This window comes from Amblyraja radiata, chromosome 5 (assembly GCF_010909765.2).
Source record: "Amblyraja radiata isolate CabotCenter1 chromosome 5, sAmbRad1.1.pri, whole genome shotgun sequence".
Classification (NCBI taxonomy): Eukaryota; Metazoa; Chordata; class Chondrichthyes; order Rajiformes; family Rajidae; genus Amblyraja; species Amblyraja radiata.
Genome location: NC_045960.1, coordinates 113,529,349 through 113,551,679, shown reverse-complemented (window position 1 = coordinate 113,551,679; position 22,331 = coordinate 113,529,349). Strand labels below are relative to the sequence as shown.

The following is a 22,331-nucleotide window of genomic DNA, read 5'->3' as shown; positions in this document are numbered from 1 at the left end:
CATCTAACTCCTCTTAAATATAGCCATTGAACTGGCCTCAACTACCCTCTGTGGCAGAGAGTTCCAGAGATTCACCACTCTCTGCGTGAAAAAGTTTCTTCTCATCTCGGTCCTAAAGGATTTCCCCCTTATCCTTAAGCTGTGACCCCTTGTCCTGGACTTCCCCAACATCGGGAACAATCTTCCTGCATCTAGCCTGTCCAACCCCATAAGAATTTTGTACGTTTCTATAAGATCCCCTCTCAATCTCCTAAATTCTAGCGAGTACAAGCCAAGTCTATCCAGTCTTTCTTCATATGAAAGTCCTGACATCCCAGGAATCAGTCTGGTGAACCTTCTCTGCACTCCCTCTATGGCTATAATGTCCTTCCTCAGATTTGGAGACCTTTCGTAAATCCATGCTGACTTTGTCCAATGATTTCACCACTTTCCAAATGTGCTGCTATCCCATCTTTAATAACTGACTCTAGCAGTTTCCCCACTACCGATGTTAGACTAACTGGTCTGTAATTCCCTGTTTTCTCTCTCCATCCCTTCTTGAAAAGTGGGGTTACGTTTGCTACCCTCCAATCCTCAGGAACTACTCCAGAATCTAAAGAGTTTTGAAAAATTATCACTAATGCATCCACTATTTCTGGAGCTACTTCCTTAAGTACTCTGGGATGCAGCCTATCTGGCCCTGGTGATTTATCGGCCTTTAATCCATTCAATTTACCTAACACCACTTCTCGGCTAACCTGGTTTTCACTCAGTTCCTCCATCTCATTTGACCCGCGGTCCCCTGCTATTTCCGGCAGATTATTTATGTCTTCCTTAGTGAAGACGGAACCAAAGTAGTTATTCAATTGGTCCGCCATATCCTTGTTCCCTGACTCCGCTATCTTTAAGAGCCCTATCTAGCTCTCTCTTGAAAGTATCCAGAGAACCGGCCTCCACCGCCCTCTGAGGTAGAGAATTCCACAGACTCACCACTCTCTGTGAGAAAAAGTGTTTCCTCGTCTCTGTTCTAAATGGCTTACTCCTTATTCTTAAACTGTGGCCCCTGGTTCTGGACAATATTTGGATATTCTGGACAATATTTGAGCCACTCAGCCTACTGCGCGTGAAAGGAAAGGTAATAAATCAGGATAAAATAGTGCAGTTGTTTTAATGAGTAATTCTGTTGACATGTAAACCAGGAGAGAGGACACAAGGCCAGGTTGCTGCAAGCACTAGTTGTAGCTGGGACTTGGTGGGCTAGTTTGCACCCTGTGCCATAGCGGGGGGTGGTGTCACCAGATAGTGCGTCTGACGTTGGCCCAGACTGACCGCCTCATGCCCTGCGCAGCCTTCACCTCACTCCAATCCAACTTGGTGTCGGCAATCTCATCCTGGGGTTCCCCCTCCTTCCTCACCACCCCGCGTGGCGAGGCCACTATCATGGGCAGGGGCCCGCATTCTCCTCGAAACTCCACCACGTGTAGACCCTTCCTCTCAGCCAGGTCGCTGTGGCTCTCCTGTTGGGGAGAGGGCAAAACATGCAATCAGCACAGTCGTACATGGACGTTGCAGGAAGCAACTGCGGGTGCTGGTTTACACCGACGATACACACAGAGTGCTGGAGTAACTCAGCGGGTCAGGCAGCATCTGTGGAGAACATGGATAGGTGACGTTTCACAGAGTGCTGGAGTAACTCAGGTTGTCGGCCGGTGGGAACGGGAACTCGCCCGAAGGCTCGTCGGGTCGGTGTAATCGGGATGGAGTCGCTGGAGACGTGGGACGTGAGGAGTACGGGCAGTAGGAGAGTGAACTGGGGTAATGCGTCCAGCGCATTCAAGGTCGGCTGCAGGAGGTGCCCCTGAGATACAACGATGGTTGGACCAGGGGAGGGGAGGAGAGGGGAGAGGAGAGGGGAGTAGAGGGGAGGGAAGGGGAGGGAAGGGGAGGAGAGGAGAGGGGATGAGAGGGGAGGAGAGGAGGGGGGAGGAGAGGAGGGATGAGGAGAGGGAAGAGGGTAGGGGAGGAGAGGAGAGGGGGGAGGAGAGGGGGGAGGAGAGGGGAGGGGACGGGAGGGGAGGAGAAGGGAGGAGAGGGGAGGAGAGAGGAGAGGAGAGGGGAGGAGAGGAGAAGGGAGGAGAGGAGAAGGGAGGAGAGGAGAAGGGAGGAGAGGAGAAGGGAGGAGAGGGGAGGAGAGGAGAGGGGAGGAGAGGGGAAGAGAGGGAAGGAGAAGGAGGAGACGGGAGGAGAGAGGAGGGGAGGGGAGAGGGACGTGGGTTCACGGGACCGGCTACAGTACATCGAGCGGGCCCACCCGACATTGAATAACGGCGCCAAAGCATGGCGGCATCCCCATGGCTAATAGAATTTCAATGTGCAGTCGCAGATGTGACAAATAAAGTGGCAACTGATCAGAAGAGACATGTTAATTTTGCTGGATTTTACCTGCTTTGATAATCCTTGGAAAAGGGCCCTGGTGAGATTCAACAGATTTGTTGATCCAATAACCTTGGCGTACATGTCCTTGATTCCAATTAACTTGGATATTGTAATGATAGCTCGGTGACAATGTAGTCCATGCCCTGAGGTAGAACATAATTATCAGTGAAGCCGTCTATGTGGCATAAAACAACACTCATTCCCTTTTTAGGTAGATATTAAATGCCAGTAAACCTTCAGTAATGTCTGCTTATAGGTTCATAAATGATAGGAGCAGAATTAGGCCATTCGGCCCATTAAGTCTACTCCACCATTCAATCATGGTTGATCTATCTCTCCCTCCTAACCCCATTCACCTGCCTCCACCACACAACCCCTGACACCCGTACATTTGATCTTATTTTCACATGATAACAACTGAGCCGTTCACAGTGTACAGGAGTCAAGAGTATTTTATTGTCATGTGTCCCAGATAGAACAATGACATTCTTATTCGCAGCAACACAACACAATATGTAAACAGGGTACACTGTAAACAATATAATAAACCAGAAAAATAGTTCAGTGTGTGTATATATACACTCACATATACACACACACATGTATATATATATATATACACACACACACTATATGCACACACACGCATATATAGATAAACTAGACTAAGTGGGACCCATTGGGTCCCAGCATCACACGGGAGGGCTGGTCCCCCAACGCAATATTCCATCTCTCCACCAATTCCAATATTGGTGGTCAGTGAGGGGGGGGGGGCTTTCTGGAGCGCTAGTATGGGTGTTGTGGGCTGAAGGGAGTATGGACATTGTGGGCCGAATGGATTATTGGGCTGCCGGCTCAGTCACTCAAGCCTGTTGCGCTGGCTGCTCACTCACTCACGGCTGGTGGGCTCGCAGTTGTCTCACGGCTATTCCTTGGAATTCCACTTCAAGCAGGGTGCAAGGCCACCAAATTCAAGTGCAGTTTCATACCATTTCAAGCAGGGTGCAATGCCGCTAAAGACAGCGAGTCGTGACAAACACACACACATGTACGCGCATACACACATGCACGCACGTACACGCACGTACACACGCACACACACACACATCCACACGCACGCACAAACACACTTACATGCATACACACTCACACACACACTCTCATACTTACACACACATTCACACACTGGATAAAGGGAATAATATTCCCCTTTTATATTTGCGACACACTAATGAATCTGACAATGAATCTAACCCGTAGCTAATACCCACATTAACCAATGCCAGGCATGCATGGGCTTTTGTATATTTGCCTTACCATAATTCTGCTTCTTCATCTTAATGGTTGTCCGTTTAAATCTTGATGTTATATCATGATAAACTGCATTGAGACAAAATACATTTCAGTTGGAATATTCGCAAAACAATAATGTGACTTGTTGTACTTCACTTTATTTTATGACTGAAAAATACATTGCAATATTGATTAAATGGCATAGAACATAGAACAGTACAGCACAGGAACAGGCCCTTCGGCCCACAATGTCCATGCTGATCATGATGCCAAGTTAAAGTGATCTTCTCTGCCTGCACGTGATCCACATCCCTCCATTCCCTGTCTATCAGCGCCTATCTAAAAGCCTCAGCATTCTCATATCTGCCTCCACCACCACTCCAGCACTCTGTGAAACGTCACCTATCCATGTTCCCCACAGATGCTGCCTGACCCGCTGAGTTACTCCAGCACTCTGTGAAACGTCACCTATCCATGTTCTCCACAGATGCTGCCTGACCCGTTGAGTTACTCCAGCACTCTCTTGTCGTCTGTCTATCTGCTCGGCTAATAACGTTGGGTTGTAAACAACCCAAGTGGAAAATGAGGTGATTGCGTGCGGCCTCACTCAGGCAATGGAGGAGGCCCAGGACAGAAAGGTCAGTGTGGGAATAAGATGGGTAGTTAAAACGCTTAGCAACCGGGAGATCCAGCAGGCCTTGGCGGGCCTAGCGTTAGTGTTGAGTGAAACGGTCGCTGGGTCTACGACTGGTCTCGCCGATGTACAGGAGGCCACATCGGGAACTCCAGATGCAGTGATGGGATTGGTGGGATTGGCAAAGATGGCAGATGGAAAGAATAGTGGAAGTTGGCCAGGAGACGTGATGCTCAGTTGTACTACGACAAGCAGGGAAATCTGACCCATATTAGCCAGCTCACCTTTAAGGGCCTGTCCCACCTGCATGCGATTGCATGCGTTTGGCGCAACCAAACGTGGTCGCTTGAGGCGTATGGGCACCGTATGGCTGCGCGGGGCCGGTCCCACTTAGAAGCGCGGAGTTGTGCGGGGCTGGTCCTGACATCGCGCAGGGTTCCGAAAATCTGACAGTGTCCAAAATATTTGCGCGCCAACGGCCTGTCGGCACGCAGGCGCATTGAAGTCGTACACAGCGTCTTGACGGCATACGCCTAGCGCGTGGCGTTGCGCGATGATGTCACCGTCCGGCGTGGCATTGCGTGATGACATCACCGCCTGAACGCCGTGCGATGCCCACATTCAGTCGGCCCGCCTCCTGCCCAGCTGATTGGTAAGTATGACGCAAATGACATCACGCGCGAACCTAGCGCTACCTTGGTGCGTACTTAGCGCAAACTTCGCGTGAACTCCGGAAGTGGCGGCGCTGTTGAACGGCTGCGGCTCGACTGCAGTCCATCTGTTTTTACTTTTTTGTGGTTTTTTTTGTCTTGTTTAGTTAAATTTTTGATTATTAGGTTGTGTTATGTGTGGGGGGGGGGGGTCTGAAACAGGGCTTTCTGTCTCTCCCTTCGGGGGAATGCGACTTTTTCTTGTCGTATCCCCCTTCTCTGCCTCCGTCTGTGCTGAGGCCTAATGGCGGAGTTGGCAGCCTCCAACCTGCGACCGACCTCGAGGCTCCGGAGGTAGAGCCAGCCAGGACTCACCAACGCGAGGCTGCCCGTCTTCGAGCTGTGGCGGCATTCGGGCAGCGGCACGACTCGGCACTCTGGTGAGGGCGGACGGTGCGGGGCTGGGACGGTGCTGGCTGAGACGCTCCGGTGGCAGCGGCACGACTCGGGGCTGAGACGGCGCTCCCGTGAGGGCGGCCCGGCTCGGGGCTGGGGCGGTGCTCCGGTGGCTGAGGCGGCCCGGCGCGGGGCTGGGGCGGTGCTCCGGTGGCTGAGGCGGCCCGGCTCGGGGCTGGGGCGGTGCTCCGGTGGCTGAGGCGGCCCGGCGCGGGGCTGAGGCGGTGCTCCAGTAGCTGAGGCGGCGTTCTGGCGGCGGCGACCTGAATCCGGGGCTCGGCCGCGGGCCAGTGGACGACATCGTCGGGAGCTCGCAGGTCACAGGCTGGTGCCCGTTTTCCGGAGCTCCCGCGGCAACAGCTGCGTCCGCTGGACTGGAGAGCGGCAGCTTCGACCACCCCGGGCCGCGGAGCTTGAACCGGCCCGTTCGCGGAGCTCGGTTGAGCCGCGGGACTGACTACCATCGCCCAGTGGGGTAACAACATATCGCTTCAGCGCAGACGGAGAAGAGGAGGGAAGAGACAGTAACTCTAAGACTTTTGCCTCCATCACAGTGAGGAGGTGCTTGGTGAACTCACTGTGGTGGATGTTAATTTGTGTTTATTGTGTGTTTTGTTGTTTATTATTACATGTATGGCTGCAGGCAACGACATTTTGTTCAGACCGAAAGGTCTGTATGACAAATAAAGGATCTAAGTCTAAGACTAAGTCTAACTCCGCCTCCGTTTGGTCGCGCCAAACGCATGCAATCGCATGCTAGTGGGACAGGCCCTTGACTCTGCACGTCTAGCATTAGTGATCATTTTTCAAAACTCTTTAGATTCTGGAGTAGTTCCTGAGGATTGGAGGGTAGCAAACGTAACCCCACTTTTTAAGAAGGGAGGGAGAGAGAAAACGGGGAATTACAGACCAGTTAGTCTAACATCGGTAGTGGGGAAACTGCTAGAGTCAGTTATTAAAGATGGGATAGCAGCACATTTGGAAAGTGGTGAAATCATTGGACAAAGTCAGCATGGATTTACAAAAGGTAAATCATGTCTGACGAATCTTATAGAATTTTTCGAGGATGTAACTAGTAGAGTGGATAAGGGAGAACCAGTGGATGTGGTGTATCTGGACTTTCAAAAGGCTTTCGACAAGGTCCCACATAAGAGATTAGTATACAAACTTAAAGCACACGGTATTGGGGGTTCAGTATTGATGTGGATAGAGAACTGGCTGGCAAACAGGAAGCAAAGAGTAGGAGTAAACGGGTCCTTTTCACAATGGCAGGCAGTGACTAGTGGGGTACCGCAAGGCTCAGTTCTGGGACCCCAGCTATTTACGATATATATTAATGATTTGGACGAGGGAATTGAATGCAACATCTCCAAGTTTGCGGATGACACAAAGCTGGGGGGCAGTGTTAGCTGTGAGGAGGATGCTAGGAGGCTGCAAGGTGACTTGGATAGGCTGGGTGAGTGGGCAAATGCATGGCAGATGCAGTATAATGTGGATAAATGTGAGGTTATCCACTTTGGTGGCAAAAACAGGAAAGTAGACTATTATCTGAATGGTGGCCGAATAGGAAAAGGGGAGATGCAACGAGACCTGGGTGTCATGGTACACCAGTCATTAAAAGTAGGCATGCAGGTACAGCAGGCAGTGAAGAAAGCGAATGGTATGTTAGCATTCATAGCAAAAGGATTTGAGTATAGGAGCAGGGAGGTTCTACTGCAGTTGTACAGGGTCTTGGTGAGACCACACCTGGAGTATTGCATACAGTTTTGGTCCTAATCTGAGGAAAGACATTCTTGCCATAGAGGGAGTACAGAGAAGGTTCACCAGACTGATTCCTGGGATGTCAGGATTTTCATATGAAGAAAGACTGGATAGACTCGACTTGTACTCGCTAGAATTTAGAAGATTGAGGGGGGATCTTATAGAAACTTACAAAATTCTTAAGGCGTTAGACAGGCTAGATGCAGGAAGATTGTTCCTGATGTTGGGGAAGTCCAGAACAAGGGGTCACAGTTTAAGGATAAGAGGGAAATCTTTTAGGACCGAGACGAGGAAAACATTTTTCACACAGAGAGTGGTGAATCTGTGGAATTCTCTCCCGCAGAAGGTAGTTGAGGCCACAGTTCATTGGCTATATTTAAGAGGGAGTTAGATGTGGCCCTTGTGGCTAAAGGGATCAGGGGGTATGGAGAGAAGGCAGGTACAGGATACTGAGTTGGATGATCAGCCATGATCATATTGAATGGCGGTGCAGGCTCGATGGGCCGAATGGCCTACTCCTGCACCTATTGTCTATGTTTCTATGTATCTCCAAGCACTTTATAAAGCATCTGCATCTCAATAGGCAAATTTTGACAAAGATAAATTCGAAACAACCTCAAGAATCATCAGAGAGTTGAGGGTATTTAATTTGCATATGTCTCGGGAACAGAACAATGGCATTCTTTGCACTCACAGTCAATTAAGCAATGGAAAGGAGGAAAAGTCCCAGGGAAGAACAGTGGAGTGTGTGGAATGATTCAAGTTCCTCAGCTCCCTCCTGAATAGTAATCATTTTGCTGCTTTTATCAGGAATGAGTGCTGAAATTGTTCAGAGTGGCAAAGTTCTGTGGACATTGAAGTGAGGACCGCAGGGTGACACGCTGGCGCAGCGGTAGAGTTGCTGCCTCTGAAAGATTCTAAGGGGAGTAGGAGGCAACCGTGGCTGACAAGAGAAGTTAGGGATAGAATAAAACTAAAAGAAAAGATGTATAACACAGCAATGAGTAGCCGGAAGCCAGAGGATTGGGAAACTTTCATAGGACAACAGAAGGAAACAAAACGGGCAATACGGGCTGAAAAGATGAAGTACGAGGGGAAGCTGGCCAGGAATATAAAGAAGGACAGTAAAAGCTTCTTTAGATATGTTAAGGGAAAAAGAGTAGCAAAGTCAAACGTGGGTCCCTTGAAGGCAGACACGGGTGAAGTTATTATGGGCAACAAGGAAATGGCAGAAGAGTTGAACAGGTACTTCGGATCTGTCTTCACTAAGGAAGACACAAACAATCTCCCAGATGTACTGGAGGACAGAGGATCTAAGGGGGTAGAGGAACTGAAAGAAATTTTCATTAGGAGAGAAATAGTGTTGGGTTAATGGGACTGAAGGATGATAAATCCCATGGACCTGATGGTCTGCATCCCAGGGTCCTCAGGGAGGTGGCTCTAGAAATAGTGGACGCATTGGTGATCATTTTCTAATGTTCAATAGGTTCAGGATCAGTTCCTGTGGATTGGAGGATAGCTAATGTTATCCAACTTTTCAAGAAAGGAGCGAGAGAGAAAACGGGGAATTATAGACCAGTAGCCTGACTTCGGTTGTGGGAAAGATGCTGGAGTCAATTGTTAAAGAGGTAATAATGGGGCATTTGGATAGCAGTAAAAGGATTAGTCCAAGTCAGCATGGATTTATGAAAGGGAAATCATGCATGACTAATCTTCTGGAATTTTTTGAGGATGTGACAAGTAAAATGGATGAAGGGGAGCCAGTGGATGTAGTGTATCTAGACTTTCAGAAAGCCTTTTATAAGGTCCCGCACGGGAGACTGGTGACTAAAATTAGAGCACATGGTATTGGAGGTAGGGTGTTGACATGGATAGAAAATTGGTTGGCAGACCGGAAGCAAAGAGTAGGAGTGAACGGGTCTTTTTCAGAATGGCAGGCAGTGGCGAGTGGAATGCCGCAAGGCTCGGTGTTGGGGCCACAACTGTTTACCATATATATTAATGATTTGGAGGAGGGAATTAGGAGCAACACTTGCAAGTTTGCGGATGACACAAAGCTGGGTGGCAGTGTGACCTGTGAAGAGGATGTTAGGAGGTTGCAGGGTGACCTGGACAGGTTGAGTGAGTGGGCAGATGCGTGGTAGATGTAGTATAATATAGATAAATGTGAGGTTATCCACTTTGGCGGCAAAAACAAGGGGGCAGATTATTATCTCAATGGGGTTAGGTTAGGTAAGGGGGAGGTGCAGCGAGACCTGGGTGTCCTTGTACACCGGTCACTGAAAGTTGGCGTGCAGGTACAGCACGCAGTGAAGAAAGCTAATGGAATGTTGGCCTTCATAACAAGAGGATTTCAGTATAGGAGTAGAGAGGTTCTTCTGCAGTTGTATAGGGCTTTGGTAAGACCACATTTGGAGTATTGTGTACAGTTTGGTCTCCTAATTTGAGGAAGGACATCCTTGTGAATGAGGCAGTAGGTTCACAAGATTGATCCCTGGGATGGCGGGACTGTCATATGAGGAAAGATTGAAAAGATTAGGCTTGCATTCACTGGAGTTTAGAAGGATGTATCATTATTGAGTAATGAGGAAGGGTTAGTTAGCAGTCTTGTTGTGCGTGGCCCCTTGGGCAAGAGTGACCATAATATGGTTGAGTTCTTCATTAGGATGGAGAGTGACATTGTTAATTCAGAAACAAGGGTCCTGAACTTAAAGAAAGGTAACTTTGAGGGTATGAGACGTGAATTGGCCAAGATAAACTGGCAATTGATTCTTAAAGGGTTGACGGTGGATATGCAATGGAAGGCATTTAAAGACTGCATGGATGAACTACAACAATTGTTCATCCCAGTTTGGCAAAAGAATAAATCAGGGAAGGTAGTGCATCCATGGATAACAAGGGAATGGGAGGGGGGGGGAGGAGAGGGGGGGGGGGGGGGGGGGGGGGAAGGTGAGGGGCGGAGGGAGTGGCGGGGGGGGGGGGGGGGGGGGGTGTTGTACCGAACTGAACTCACTGTGGAATGAATGCATTAACGGAGCCACTCTGCTGCTGGATCTGAAGTTGTCCGTGCCGCTGACGGTAAAGTCTGTGAAAGCAGCCCCATCAGAGACTGTGAGGCCTCGCATCCTCGGTGCTTCTGACACGCTGGCTCCGTCACGCTGGCTGTTCCCCTGCTGCGAAAAGCAGCGGTTGAACATCCGATGTTTGGCTTGAGGCAGCGTGACAGAGCCTGGCCGAGCACCAGAGAAAATGTCGGCGTTTTTCGATCAGAGCCGGGCGTCAGCAGCTGTTATGGTTGCTGGCCAGCAGGAGGCGTCAAAATGCTTCAGACCCCGAGTACTGAGCTATGGTGCGTGGCCAGCAGGCGGCGACAAAATGAGTGAGTGGGGGGGGGGGGGGGAGGGATTTTATTAAAAAATGTGTACATAAAAATGTCCAAATGTTTTGAGGAGTGCATGAGTGAATGTAAAAGCGAATTAGCTAGCGGAATGGAAAAAATCACGGAGTTTCAGCGTGTGGTTTTGGCGGACCAAGGAATCAAAGGCTGAATCTGACACCCACAAATAAACACACACACACAGTTTTAATAGTATATAGATAGATAGATAGTCCCTACCGCTTCCGACAGCTCGTTCCACACACTTACCACTCTTTGTGTGAAAAAGATACCCCATCAGATCCTACTAAATGTATTCCCCCCTCAATTAAACCTATGCCCTCTGGTTAGCGATTCCCCTACTCTGGGCAAGAGACTCTGTGCGTCTAACCTGATCCATGATTATGTACACCTCTATGAGATCACCCCTCATCCTCCTGCGCTCCAAGGAATAAAGTCCTGGCCTGAACAACCTCTCCCTGTAGCTCACACCCTCAAGATGCTGGAATCTTCAGCAAAACAAATCTTCCACGCAGAGTGGTGAGTCTGTGGAATTCTCTGCCTCAGAGTGCGGTGAAGGTAGGTTCTCTGGATACTTTCAAGAGAGAGCTAGATAGGGCTGTTAAAAATAGCAGAGTCAGGGGATAGGAGGAGAAGGCAGGAACGGGGTACTGATTGGGGATGATCAGCCATGATCACATTGAATGGCGGTGCTGGCTCGAAGGGCTGAATGGCCTACTCCTGCACCTATTGTCTATTCTCTGTTGACTGGTTACTTCACGGCCTGGTTCAGTAACGCCCAGAAAGGAAGGAGACTACAGAACGTGGTGAACACTGCCCGGTCCATCACAGGTACTGACCTCCCCACCATCCTCTTGTTGTGAAGTCTGTTTGACAATAGACAATAGGTGCAGGAGTAGGCCATTCGGCCCTTTGAGCCAGCACCGCCATTCAATGTGATCATGGCTGATCATCCCCAATCCGTACCCCGTTCCTGCCTTCTCTCCATATCCCCTGACTCTGTTTGCTTGGGATACAGCAAGAATACTCCACTCCTTGAGGAGAGAACAGTTTGGGATGAAGCACAGTGGATACTTACTGGTGTGGTTGTTGTACCGTTCGATGAAATACAGGTAGTGAATGGCTCTGTTCTTTGCCTAGAAATCAAACGAGACAACGTTTCTGTCAGTGAAATTGCAAAGTTTACTGAAGCAAGTGACCAAAAATGAAACTTCAATTGTCAAGTGTGTGTTTAATTGCCATAGTTACGAGCAGCGCCTTCACCATGACGGTCCCTGCTGGTACCTCTACAAAGTTCAAAACTAGAACTTCACATTTTAAATGATCAGATAAATTAAATAATAAGCAGTTATTGATTCGTACGGGTGTCAGGGGTTATGGGGAGAAGGCGAAGAGAATGGGGTTAGACAATAGACAGTAGGTGCAGGAGTAGGCCATTCGGCCCTTCGAGCCATTCAATGTGATCATGGCTGATCATCCCCAATCAGTACCCCGTTCCCGCCTTCTCCCCATATCCCCTGACTCCGCTTATCTAGCTTTCTCTTGAAAGTATCCAGAGAACCTGCCTCCACCGCCCTCTGAGGCAGAGAATTCCACAGATTCACAACTCTCTGAGTGAAAAAGTGTTTCCTCGTCTCCGTTCTAAGTGGCTTACCCCTTATTCTTAAACTGTGGCCCCTGGTTCTGGACTCTACCAACATCGGGAACATGTTTCCTACCTCTAGAGTGTCCAAATCCCTTAATAATATTATATGTTTCAATAAGATAACCTCTCATCCTTCTAAATTCCAGAGTGTACAAGCCCAGCCTCTCCATTCTATCCACATATGACAGTCCCGCCATCCCGGGAATTAACCTTGTAAACCTACGCTGCACTCCCTCAATAGCAAGAATGTTCTTCCTCAAATTAGGGGACCAAAACTGCACACAATACTCCAGGTGTGGTCTAACTAGGGCCCTGTACAACTGCAGAAGGACCTCTTTGTTCTTAATGGTTAATAGTAACTCAGAACTGCTTCACCAATCAAACCAACCTGGCCAATTTATGTAGGATGGAACTGCAGATGCTGGTTTAAACCGAATATTGACAAAAAATGCTGGAGTAACTCAGTGGGTCATGCAGCATCTCTGAGAAAGGGAATAGATTACGTTTCGGCTCGAGATGTTTTGCCCGTTCTTAACTAAGCAACGACAGAGGGAAGAGATGCACACAGTAACTCTAATCAGGGATAATTAATAGGAACAGAATCACCCTGCCATTCTAATTTCAATTTAGTTTTTAATTTAGAGAATTGGCATGGAAAGAGGCCCTTCGGCCCACCGAGCCTGCACCGACCAGCGATCACCTGGTTGTGTGTTATTCCACTTTCTCATCCACTCTCCACACACTTTTCCAGCTGCAGAGGGCCAATTAACCAACAAACCTCCACATCTTTGCTGCCTGTCCCGCTGAGTTACTCCAGCACTGTCGGCTTGCATCAGAGTTTAGACTTTAGTGATACAGTGCAGAAACAGGCCCTTCGGCCCACCGACCAGTGATCAACCTGTAGACTAGCACTATCCCACACACTAGGGTAGATTTACAATTTCCAGAGGCCAATTAACCTACAAACCTGCACGTCTTTGCAGTGTGGGGGAAAACCGGAGCACCTGGAGAAAACCCACGCAGGTCACGGGGAGAAGGTGCAAACTCTGTACAGACAGCACCCGCAGTCAGGATGGAACCCGGGTCTCTGGTGCCGTGAGGCAGCAACTCTACCGCTGCACCACCGCGAGACCCTAAAGTTCTTGCAGCACTTTGTGCTTTGCTCCAGATTCCAGCATCTACAGTCTATTGTACCTTAGGTGAAACCACAAGGGGGCGCTGCACGATTGGCAGCCCCGCCAACACTGTTTGTTTGTTTGTTCGTCTTTTTTTAATTTTTAGTGTGTGCTAAAAGTCTGTGTAAATGTTCTCTGGTTTGTTTTATGTGGGGGTCGGGGGACAGGGGGTCGGGGGAAAGTTTTTTTTTCCAGTTTCTTACCTTGCCGGAGATGCGATTGTTTTCCGGATCGTATCTCCGGTCACTCTGCAGCCTACCATCGATGGAGCTGGAGGCCTCCTCGGACTGACTTGAGCCCCACCGCGGGCTTAACATCGGAGCGGATCCCTCGCGTGGGATCGCTCCAACCGCGGCCTGCGGACTTTACCATCGGGAGCTCGCAGTCTCGGGAGAGGCCGAGTCGGGAGCTCCAACGATGCAGAGGTTCGACCAGCCCCGACCCGGGGTCCGATCGCCCGGTGCGGGGGAGCTGACATCCCCCCCCCCGATGCGGAGGGCCCAAACACTGCTGGCTACGGGAATCAAGATCATTCCGTCAACGGAGGTTCGAGGCCCCCAACTGCGGGAGAACAAAGAAGGGAAGAGATTGAACTTTTTTTCACCTTCCATCACAGTGGGGAATGTGGAGGAGTCACTGTGGTGGATGTTTATGTTCAAATGTGTTTTGTGTGTTCTGTTGCTTTTTATTTGTATGTCTGACTTGGCAAATGAAATTCCTCGTATGTTGCAAAAACATACTTGGCTAATAAAGTATTATTGTGATTGTGATTGTGGTTAACATGTGCAGTGTTTTTCACACCTATGTTCCAAATAGTAACATTTATGAATTCTTGATCAAACTATTCCACGAAGATGATAATAATAAAGACCTACCTTGCGGAGCGCTGTTTGTCTGTCAGGGGCTTTTCCTAATGCAAAACCTGGAACGAAAGTTTCACCGGATTAGTGGAATATACTCATTAGAACAGAGAGCAGTGCAGCAGAGGAGACGGCCCTTCAGCTCACAATATCTGTGCTCAGCACTATGCCAAGTTAGACTTCCCGCAACAGCCGACGTTCTATAGACAATAGGAGCAGGTGCAGTAGGCCATTCGGCCCTTCGGGCCAGCACAGCCATTCAATGTGATCATGGCTGATCATCCCCAATCAGTACCCCGTTCCTGCCTTCTCCCCATATAGAAATATAGAAACTAGGTGCAGGAGTAGGCCATTCGGCCCTTCGAGCCTGCACCGCCATTCAATATGATCATGGCTGATCATCCAACTCAGTATCCTGTACCTACCTTCTCTCCATACCCCCTGATCCCTTTAGCCACAAGGGCCTGACTCCGCTATTTTTAAGAGCCCTATCTAACTCTCTCTTGAAAGTATCCAGAGAACCGGCCTCCACCGCCCTCTGAGGCAGAGAATTCCACTGACTCACAACTCTCTGTGTGAAAAAGTGTTTCCTCGTCTCCGTTCTAAATGGCTTACTCCTTATTCTTAAACTGTGGCCCCTGGTTCTGGACTCCCCCAACATCGGGAACATGTTTCCTGCGTCTAGCGTGCCCAAACCCTTAATAATCTTATATATTTCAATAAGATCCCCTCTCACCCTTCTAAATTCCAGCATCTCTGATTTTCTCCCACACTCCAAAGACGTGCAGGTTTGTAGATTAAATGGCTTTATGTTATTGTAAATCATCCCTAGAATGTGTAGGATAGTGTTAATATGTGGGAACTCTGGGTGGCACGACTGGGTGGGCTGAAGGGCCTGTTTCCGCGCTGTATCTCTAAACTAAACTAATGGGGTAGAAATGAATTGGACAGTCCCATAGCTTGTGGAGATTGCAGAGTCTTTTATCCAAGGCAAGGGTAACAAGAACCAGAGGACAAAGCTTGAAATGAAAGGACATCGCATTGATTTTAGTTTAGAGATACAGCGCGGAAACAGGCCCTTCGGCCCACCGAGTCCGCGCCGACCAGCGATCTCCCCGCACACTAACATCCACTAGGGACAATTTTTACATTTACCAAGCCAATTAACCTACAAAACCGCACGTCTTTGGAGTGTGGGAGGAAACCGAAGATCTTGGAGAAAACCCACGCAGGTCACGGGGAGAACGTACAAACTCCGTACAGACAGCTCCCGTAGTCGGGATGGAACCCGGGTCTCCAGCACAGCTTTCGCTGTAAGGCAGCAACTCTACCACAGATAGCTGTGTTACTTTTATGCATATCTTTCAGTCATTGTTCTTTATCTCTCCACATCACCGTCTATATCTCTCGTTTCCCTTATCCCTAACTAGTCTGACGAAGGGTCTCGACCCGAAACGTCACCCATTCCTTCTCTCCAGAGATGCTGCCTGTCCCGCTGAGTAACTCCAGCTTTTTGTGTCTATCTTCGGTGTAAACCAGCATCTACAGTTTCTTCCTACACTAGGGAACTATTTTACATTTATACCAAGCCAATTAACCTACAAACCTGCACGTCTTTGGAGTGTGGGAGGAATGCGGAGATCCCGGAGAAAACCCACGCACGTCACAGGACACGAACGTGCAAACTCCGTACAGACAGCACCCGTAGCCAACACAGGGCCGGCGGTAGAGTTGCTGCCTTACAACGCTTGCAGCGCCGGAGACCTGGGTTCCATCCCAACTACGGGAGCTGTCTGTACGGAGTTTGCACGTTCTCATCCGTGACCTGCGTGGGTTTTCTCCGATATCTTCAGTTTCCTCCCACCCTCCAAAGACGTGCAGGTTTGTAGGTTAATTGGCTTGGTGTATGTGTAAATTGTCCCTAGTGTGTGTAGGATAGTGCTAGTGTGCGGGGATCGCTGGTCGGTGCGGACTCGGTGGGCCGACGGGCCTGTTTCCGCGCTGTATCTCTAAACTAAACTAAAAGATGCCGCCGAGCTGGTCAGGTTATTTTGTTTCGACACTCACCCGCGGCTCCGTTCCCATTTCCAACCACAACCAGAGCACTGATGGACCTTCTCCTCCCTTCTTTAGCTGTCATGTTGAAGACACTTTTAACCTGTGGGGAAAAAGCACAGTTGATGAAGTTACACTTCTGAAAAACAGGACCACTCACACATGTTGGGCCGATGGGCCAGTTCCTGTGCTGAACAGTTCTTTCTCTATGTTCAATGTTCTGTATTAACCATCAAAGGTCCATGTTATAAGAGATATAGTTTTAGTTTAGTTCAGAGATACAGCGCGGTAACAGGCCCTTCGGCCCAGACGGACCGTGCTGACCAGCGATCCACGCACACTAACACTATCCTACACACACACGGGACAGTGAAGAAAGCCAATGGCATGTTGGCCTTCATAACAAGAGGAGTTGAGTATAGGAGCAAAGAGGTCCTTCTGCAGTTGTACAGAGCCCTAGTGAGACCACACCTGGAGTATTGTGTGCAGTTTTGGTCCCCTAATTTGAGGAAGGATATTTTTGCCATTGAGGGAGTGCAGCGTAGGTTTACAAGGTTAATTCCCGGGATGGTGGGACTGTCATATGTTGAGGGAATGGAGCAGCTGGGCTTGTACACTCTGGAATTTAGGATGAGAGTGGATCTTATTGAAACATGTAAGATTATTAAGGGTTTGGACACGCTAGAGGCAGGAAACATGTTCCCGATGTTGGGGGAGTCCAGAACCAGTGGCCACAGTATAAGAATAAGGAGTAAGCCATTTAGAACAGAGACGAGGAAACACTTTTTTTCACAGAGAGTTGTAAGTCTGTGGAATTCTCTGCCTCAGAGGGCGGTGGAGGCCGGTTCTCTGGATACTTTCGAGAGAAAGCTAGATAGGGCTCTTAAAGATAGCGGAGTCAGGGGATATGGGGAGAAGGCAGGAACGGGGTACTGATTGGGGATGATCAGCCATGATCACATTGAATGGCGGTGCTGGCTCGAAGGGCTGAATGGCCTACTCCTACACCTATTGTCTATTGGATCACCTGCCGGCAGAAGAGATTAGTTTATCGGCATCATGTCCAGCATGGACTTTGTGGGCCGAAGGGTCTGTTCCTGTGCTGTACTGTTCTAAGTTTTATGCTATTGCCTTGACTTCTGTAAAATGTATAAAACGTATCAGGCCATTGTACATTCAGTGAGGTGACCCAAGCATCAAATCTATAACCATTTTACTTTAACATTGGTATTAAAAGTTCAATCCAGACATGTAATTGTGAGAGGTTTGCAGAAAGTCATAAAACTTGCAAGGAAGGAAATATTCTCTGCAGAGTTTTGATGCAGGGTCTTGGCGTGACATGCTGATTTAAGTCCCTGTTCCACTGTACGAGGTAATTCACGAGTTCTCCCGAGTTTTCCCTTGATTCGAACTCGGAGAATGACCGTAGCGGGTCCGTAGGAGTATGTGGATGTCTCGTAGCGGCTCGTACGAGTAACGGTAGGTACTCGGGAAATCCGGTAAACTCGTGACGTTTTTTCAACACGTGAAAAATGTCCACGAGTAAAAAAATACTCCTGATGAAAAAAATGGTTACTTTATACTCGTACGAGCCGCTACGAGATGTCTCCTAATTTGAGGAAGGACATCCTTGTGATTGAGGCAGTGCAGCGTAGGTTCACGAGATTGATCCCTGGGATGGCGGGACTGTCATATGAGGAAAGATTGAAAAGACTAGGCTCGTATTCACTGGAGTTTAGAAGGATGAAGGGGCATCTTATAGAAACATATAAAACTATAAAAGGACTGGACAAGTTAGATGCAGGAAAAATGTTCCCAATGTTGGGCGAGTCCAGAACCAGGGGCCACAGTCTTAGAATAAAGGGGAGGTCATTTAAGACTGAGGGGAGAAAAAACTTTTTCACCCAGAGAGTTGTGAATTTGTGGAATTCCCTGCCACAGAGGGCAGTGGAGGCCAAGCCACTGGATGGATTTAAGAGAGAGATAGATAGGGCTCTAGGGGCTAGTGGAATCAAGGGATATGGGGAGAAGGCAGGAACGGGTTATTGATAGGGGACGATCAGCCATGATCACAATGAATGGTGGTGCTGGATCTTGCACCTATTTTCTATGTTTCTATGAGACATCCATGAACTCCAACGGGCCTGCTACGGACATTCTCCGAGTTCGAATCATGGGAAAACTCGGGAGAAGTCTTACCTCGTACAGTGGGACAGGGGCTTTACACCACTTGCTTCCACAGATGCTGCTCGACCCACAGAGTTCTTCCACGTTCTGCTTATTCCTCCATTAACCAGGTGAGGCAGAGGTTCACGTGCACCTCCTCCAACTTCGTCTACTGCAACCGCTGTTCCCGATGTGGCGTCCTGTACATCGGCGAGTCCAAGGGAGGACTCAGCGACTGTTTCACTCAACACTTACGCTGGGTCCGCCAAGGCCTGCTGGATCTCCTGGTGGTTAACTATTTTAACCCCTTCCCATTCGCACACTGACCTTTCTGTCCTGGGCCTCCCCCATTGCCAGAGTGAGGCATAACGCAAACTAGAGGAACAGCACCTCATATTCCGCTTGGGTAGCTGACACCCCAACGCTATGAACATTGAACGCTCTAATTTTAAGCAACTTCTACTAACACCATCTCCCCTCCTACCCCCACCCCCCCCCCCCTTGCACTTTTCACCCATCCTAGTGATTTTACCAGTTCCACCATTCTCTACACCTTCCACAGCCAACAATGGGTCTACCAGGCACCTCCATGCCTGAGGTCATTTGTGGCTGGCCTTACTTGGCCTGGTCTTTTCTCCTCCAGCTCTTCGCCCCTCTCCCCCCTCCCTCTTTCAGTCCTGACACAAAATGTCACCCATCCTTTTCCTCCAGAGATGCTGAGTTACTCCAGCACTCTGTGAAACATCACCTATCCATGTTCTCCACAGATGCTGCCTGACCCGCTGAGTTACTCCAGCACTCTGTGAAACGTCACCTATCCATGTTCTCCACAGATGCTGCCTGACCCGCTGAGTTACTCCAGCACTCTGTGAAACGTCATCTATCCACGTTCTCCACAGATGCTGCCTGACCCGCTGAGCTACTCCAGCACTCTGTGAAACGTCACCTATCCATGTTCTCCACAGATGCTGCCTGACCCGCTGAGTTACTCCAGCACTCTGTGAAACGTCACCTATCCATGTTCTCCACAGATGCTGCCTGACCCGCTGAGTTACTCCAGCACTCTGAAACGTCACCTATCCAAGTTCTCCACAGATGCTGCCTGACCCGCTGAGTTACTCCAGCACTCTGTGTCTATCCTCCATCGGTTTTGAATACATTTTCACTAAAATCATGATTCAGACAAAACATGGTCAGCAATTTTCACTGTCAACTTTCCCTTTGAACAATGTACATTAAGATTCATTCATTAACTCTTATGAACAGTACAAAAAAGCAAACGCAAGTAAGATAGGCTATTTAATACCTATTGTTGATAATGGTCTGGCAGAAATGTTCCTCAAGTTTCCACTTGAGAACGTCTCAAATAGACAAAGGCCATTGCATCATTTGATGTCACCTTGCCTAAGTTACATAAATGAGGCACTACCTGTGCTTGAGAATTCTACCTGTCAGCACGCAACACCTCAACTTCCTTAGAAGGTTTAGGAAGTTCAGTATGTCATAGGAGGGACAGGACATGTCATGGAAGGATGACATTCTTGCTATTGAGGGAGTGCAGCGTAGGTTTACAAGGTTAATTCCCGGGATGGCAGGACTGTCATATGCTGAGAGAATGGAGCGGCTGGGCTTGTACACTCTGGAGTTTAGAAGGATGAGAGGGCATCTTATTGAAACATATAAGATTGTTAAGAGGCAGGAAACATGTTCCCGATGTTGGGGGAGTCCAGAACCAGGGGCCACAGTTTAAGAATAAGGAGTAAGCCGTTTAGAACGGAGATGAGGAAACACTCTTTCTCACAGAAAGTGGTGAGTCTGTGGAATTCTCTGCCTCAGAGGGCGGGGGAGGCAGGTTCTCTGGATGCTTTCAAGAGAGAGCTAGGTAGGGCTCTTAAAAATAGCAGTCAGGGGATATGGGGAGAAGGCAGGAACAGGGTACTGATTGGGGATGATCAGCCATGATCACATTGAATGCCGTGGCTCGAAGAGCTGAATGGCCTACTCCTGCACCTATTGTCTATTGTCTTTTGTCCCCTACAACTCTCACCAACTTCTACAGATGCGCCACAGAAAGCATTTTATCGGGATGCATCACAGCTCGGTTTGAGAACAGCTCCATCCAAGACCGCAAGAAATTGCAGCGAATTGTGGACGCAGCCCAGACCATCACACAAACCAACCTCCCTTCCATTGACTCCATTTATACCTCACGCTGCCTCGGCAAGGCCAGCAGCATCATCAAGGACCAGTCTCACCCTGGCCACTCCCTCTTCTCCATAGATGCTGCCTCACCCGCTGAGTTTCTCCAGCATTTTTGTCTACCTCCAGATTCAGGGACAGTATCTTCTCAGCTGTTATCAGGCAACTGAACCATCCTATCACAAACCAGAGAGCAGTGCTGAACTACTATCTACCTGTTAGATGACCCTTGGACGATCCTTGATCGGACTTTGCTGGCTTTATCTTGCACTAAACGTTATTCCCTTATCATGTATCTGTACACTGTAAATGGCTCGATTGTAATCATGTATTGTCTTTCCGCTGACTGGTTAGCATGCAACAAAAGCTTTTCACTGTACCTCGGTACACGTGACAATAATCTGAACTGAACTGAGTGGACAATCACCCACTGCGCCCTTACAGAACCAGGGCAGGGATGGGGGGTTCAAATATTTAGCAGATAAGGTGAGGGTCTGAGCTATGGGGAGAGGTTGAGCAGGCTAAGACTTTATTCCTTTGAGCATAGGTGGATGAGATGCTAGGAGGATAGGAGAATACAAGGTTAATTCCCGGGATGGCGGGACTGTCATATGCCGAGAGAGTGGAGCGGCTGGGCTTGTACACTCTGGAGTTTAGAAGGATGAGAGGGTATCTCATTGAAACATATAAGATTATTAAGGGTTTGGACACGCAAGAGGCAGGAAACATGTTCCCGATGTTGGGGGAGTCCAGAACCAGGGGCCACAGTTTAAGAATAAGGAGTAAGCCATTTAGAACGGAGATGAGGAAACACTTTTTCACACAGAAAGTTGTGAATCTGTGGAATTCTCTGCCTCAGAGGGCGGTGGAGGCCGGTTCTCTGGATACTTTGAAGTGAGAGCTAGATAGGACTTAAAGATAGCGGAGTCAGAAGATATGGGGAGAAGGCAGGAACGGGGTACTGATTGGGGATGATCAGCCATGATCACATTAAATGGCGGTGCTGGCTCGAAGGGCCGAATAGCCTACTCCTGCACCTGTTGTCTATTGTCTATTGACTCTCAGTCCAAAGAAGGGTCTTGACTCAAAACATCACCTATTCCTTTTCTCCAGAAATGCTGCTTGACCCGCTGAGATACTCCAGCACTTTGTGTCTATCTTCAACATATCAAAATGTTCACCTCAAAGATATCAGGGTTTTGTTGGTCAAGATCAGAACTCATCATTAATTCTTCATTGAGAATCAAGAGACTGCAGACGGTGAACATCTGAGTGTCTACAATGCAATGTGATTTTATTTTTAATTCATCTTATTACTGCACAGAGAATTCTTAGCATAAAGCCCACAGCACACGGAAAGGTTTTTGTGATTCATCTCAATGTCTTTTGTGAGATGATGATATGCACAAAACACTGTCTGACGTCAATGTATCTACACTTGTTAGGCATCTTTAGTACAAGTTAATGCCAACTGAAGTACAACCCTAGTTACACAGCAACAGAAACAGGCCCTTCGGCCCAACTCGTCCACGATGCCCCATCTACTCTTCTCCCATTTGCCCACCTTTGGCCCATATTCCTCATAACCTTTCTCATCTATGTACCTGTCCAAATGTTGTAAGTTT

At 48.6% G+C, this 22,331-nt stretch overlaps 1 protein-coding gene across 1 annotated transcript in view; it reads right to left on the bottom strand.

The window, feature by feature from the left end:
* Positions 1–1,128: 1,128 nt before the first annotated feature.
* The window catches only part of mrps5 (mitochondrial ribosomal protein S5), a 118,969-nt gene continuing 97,766 nt past the window's right edge, over positions 1,129–22,331 (bottom strand). Inside the window, exons 6-11 of the mRNA XM_033022101.1 lie at positions 16,354–16,444; positions 14,302–14,348; positions 11,685–11,742; positions 3,733–3,795; positions 2,422–2,558; positions 1,129–1,496 (exon numbers count right to left, since the gene is read on the bottom strand). Of these exons, the coding sequence (XP_032877992.1) occupies positions 1,272–1,496; positions 2,422–2,558; positions 3,733–3,795; positions 11,685–11,742; positions 14,302–14,348; positions 16,354–16,444 (621 nt within the window). The 3' untranslated portion in view covers positions 1,129–1,271. The remainder of the gene's footprint in view (positions 1,497–2,421; positions 2,559–3,732; positions 3,796–11,684; positions 11,743–14,301; positions 14,349–16,353; positions 16,445–22,331) is intronic.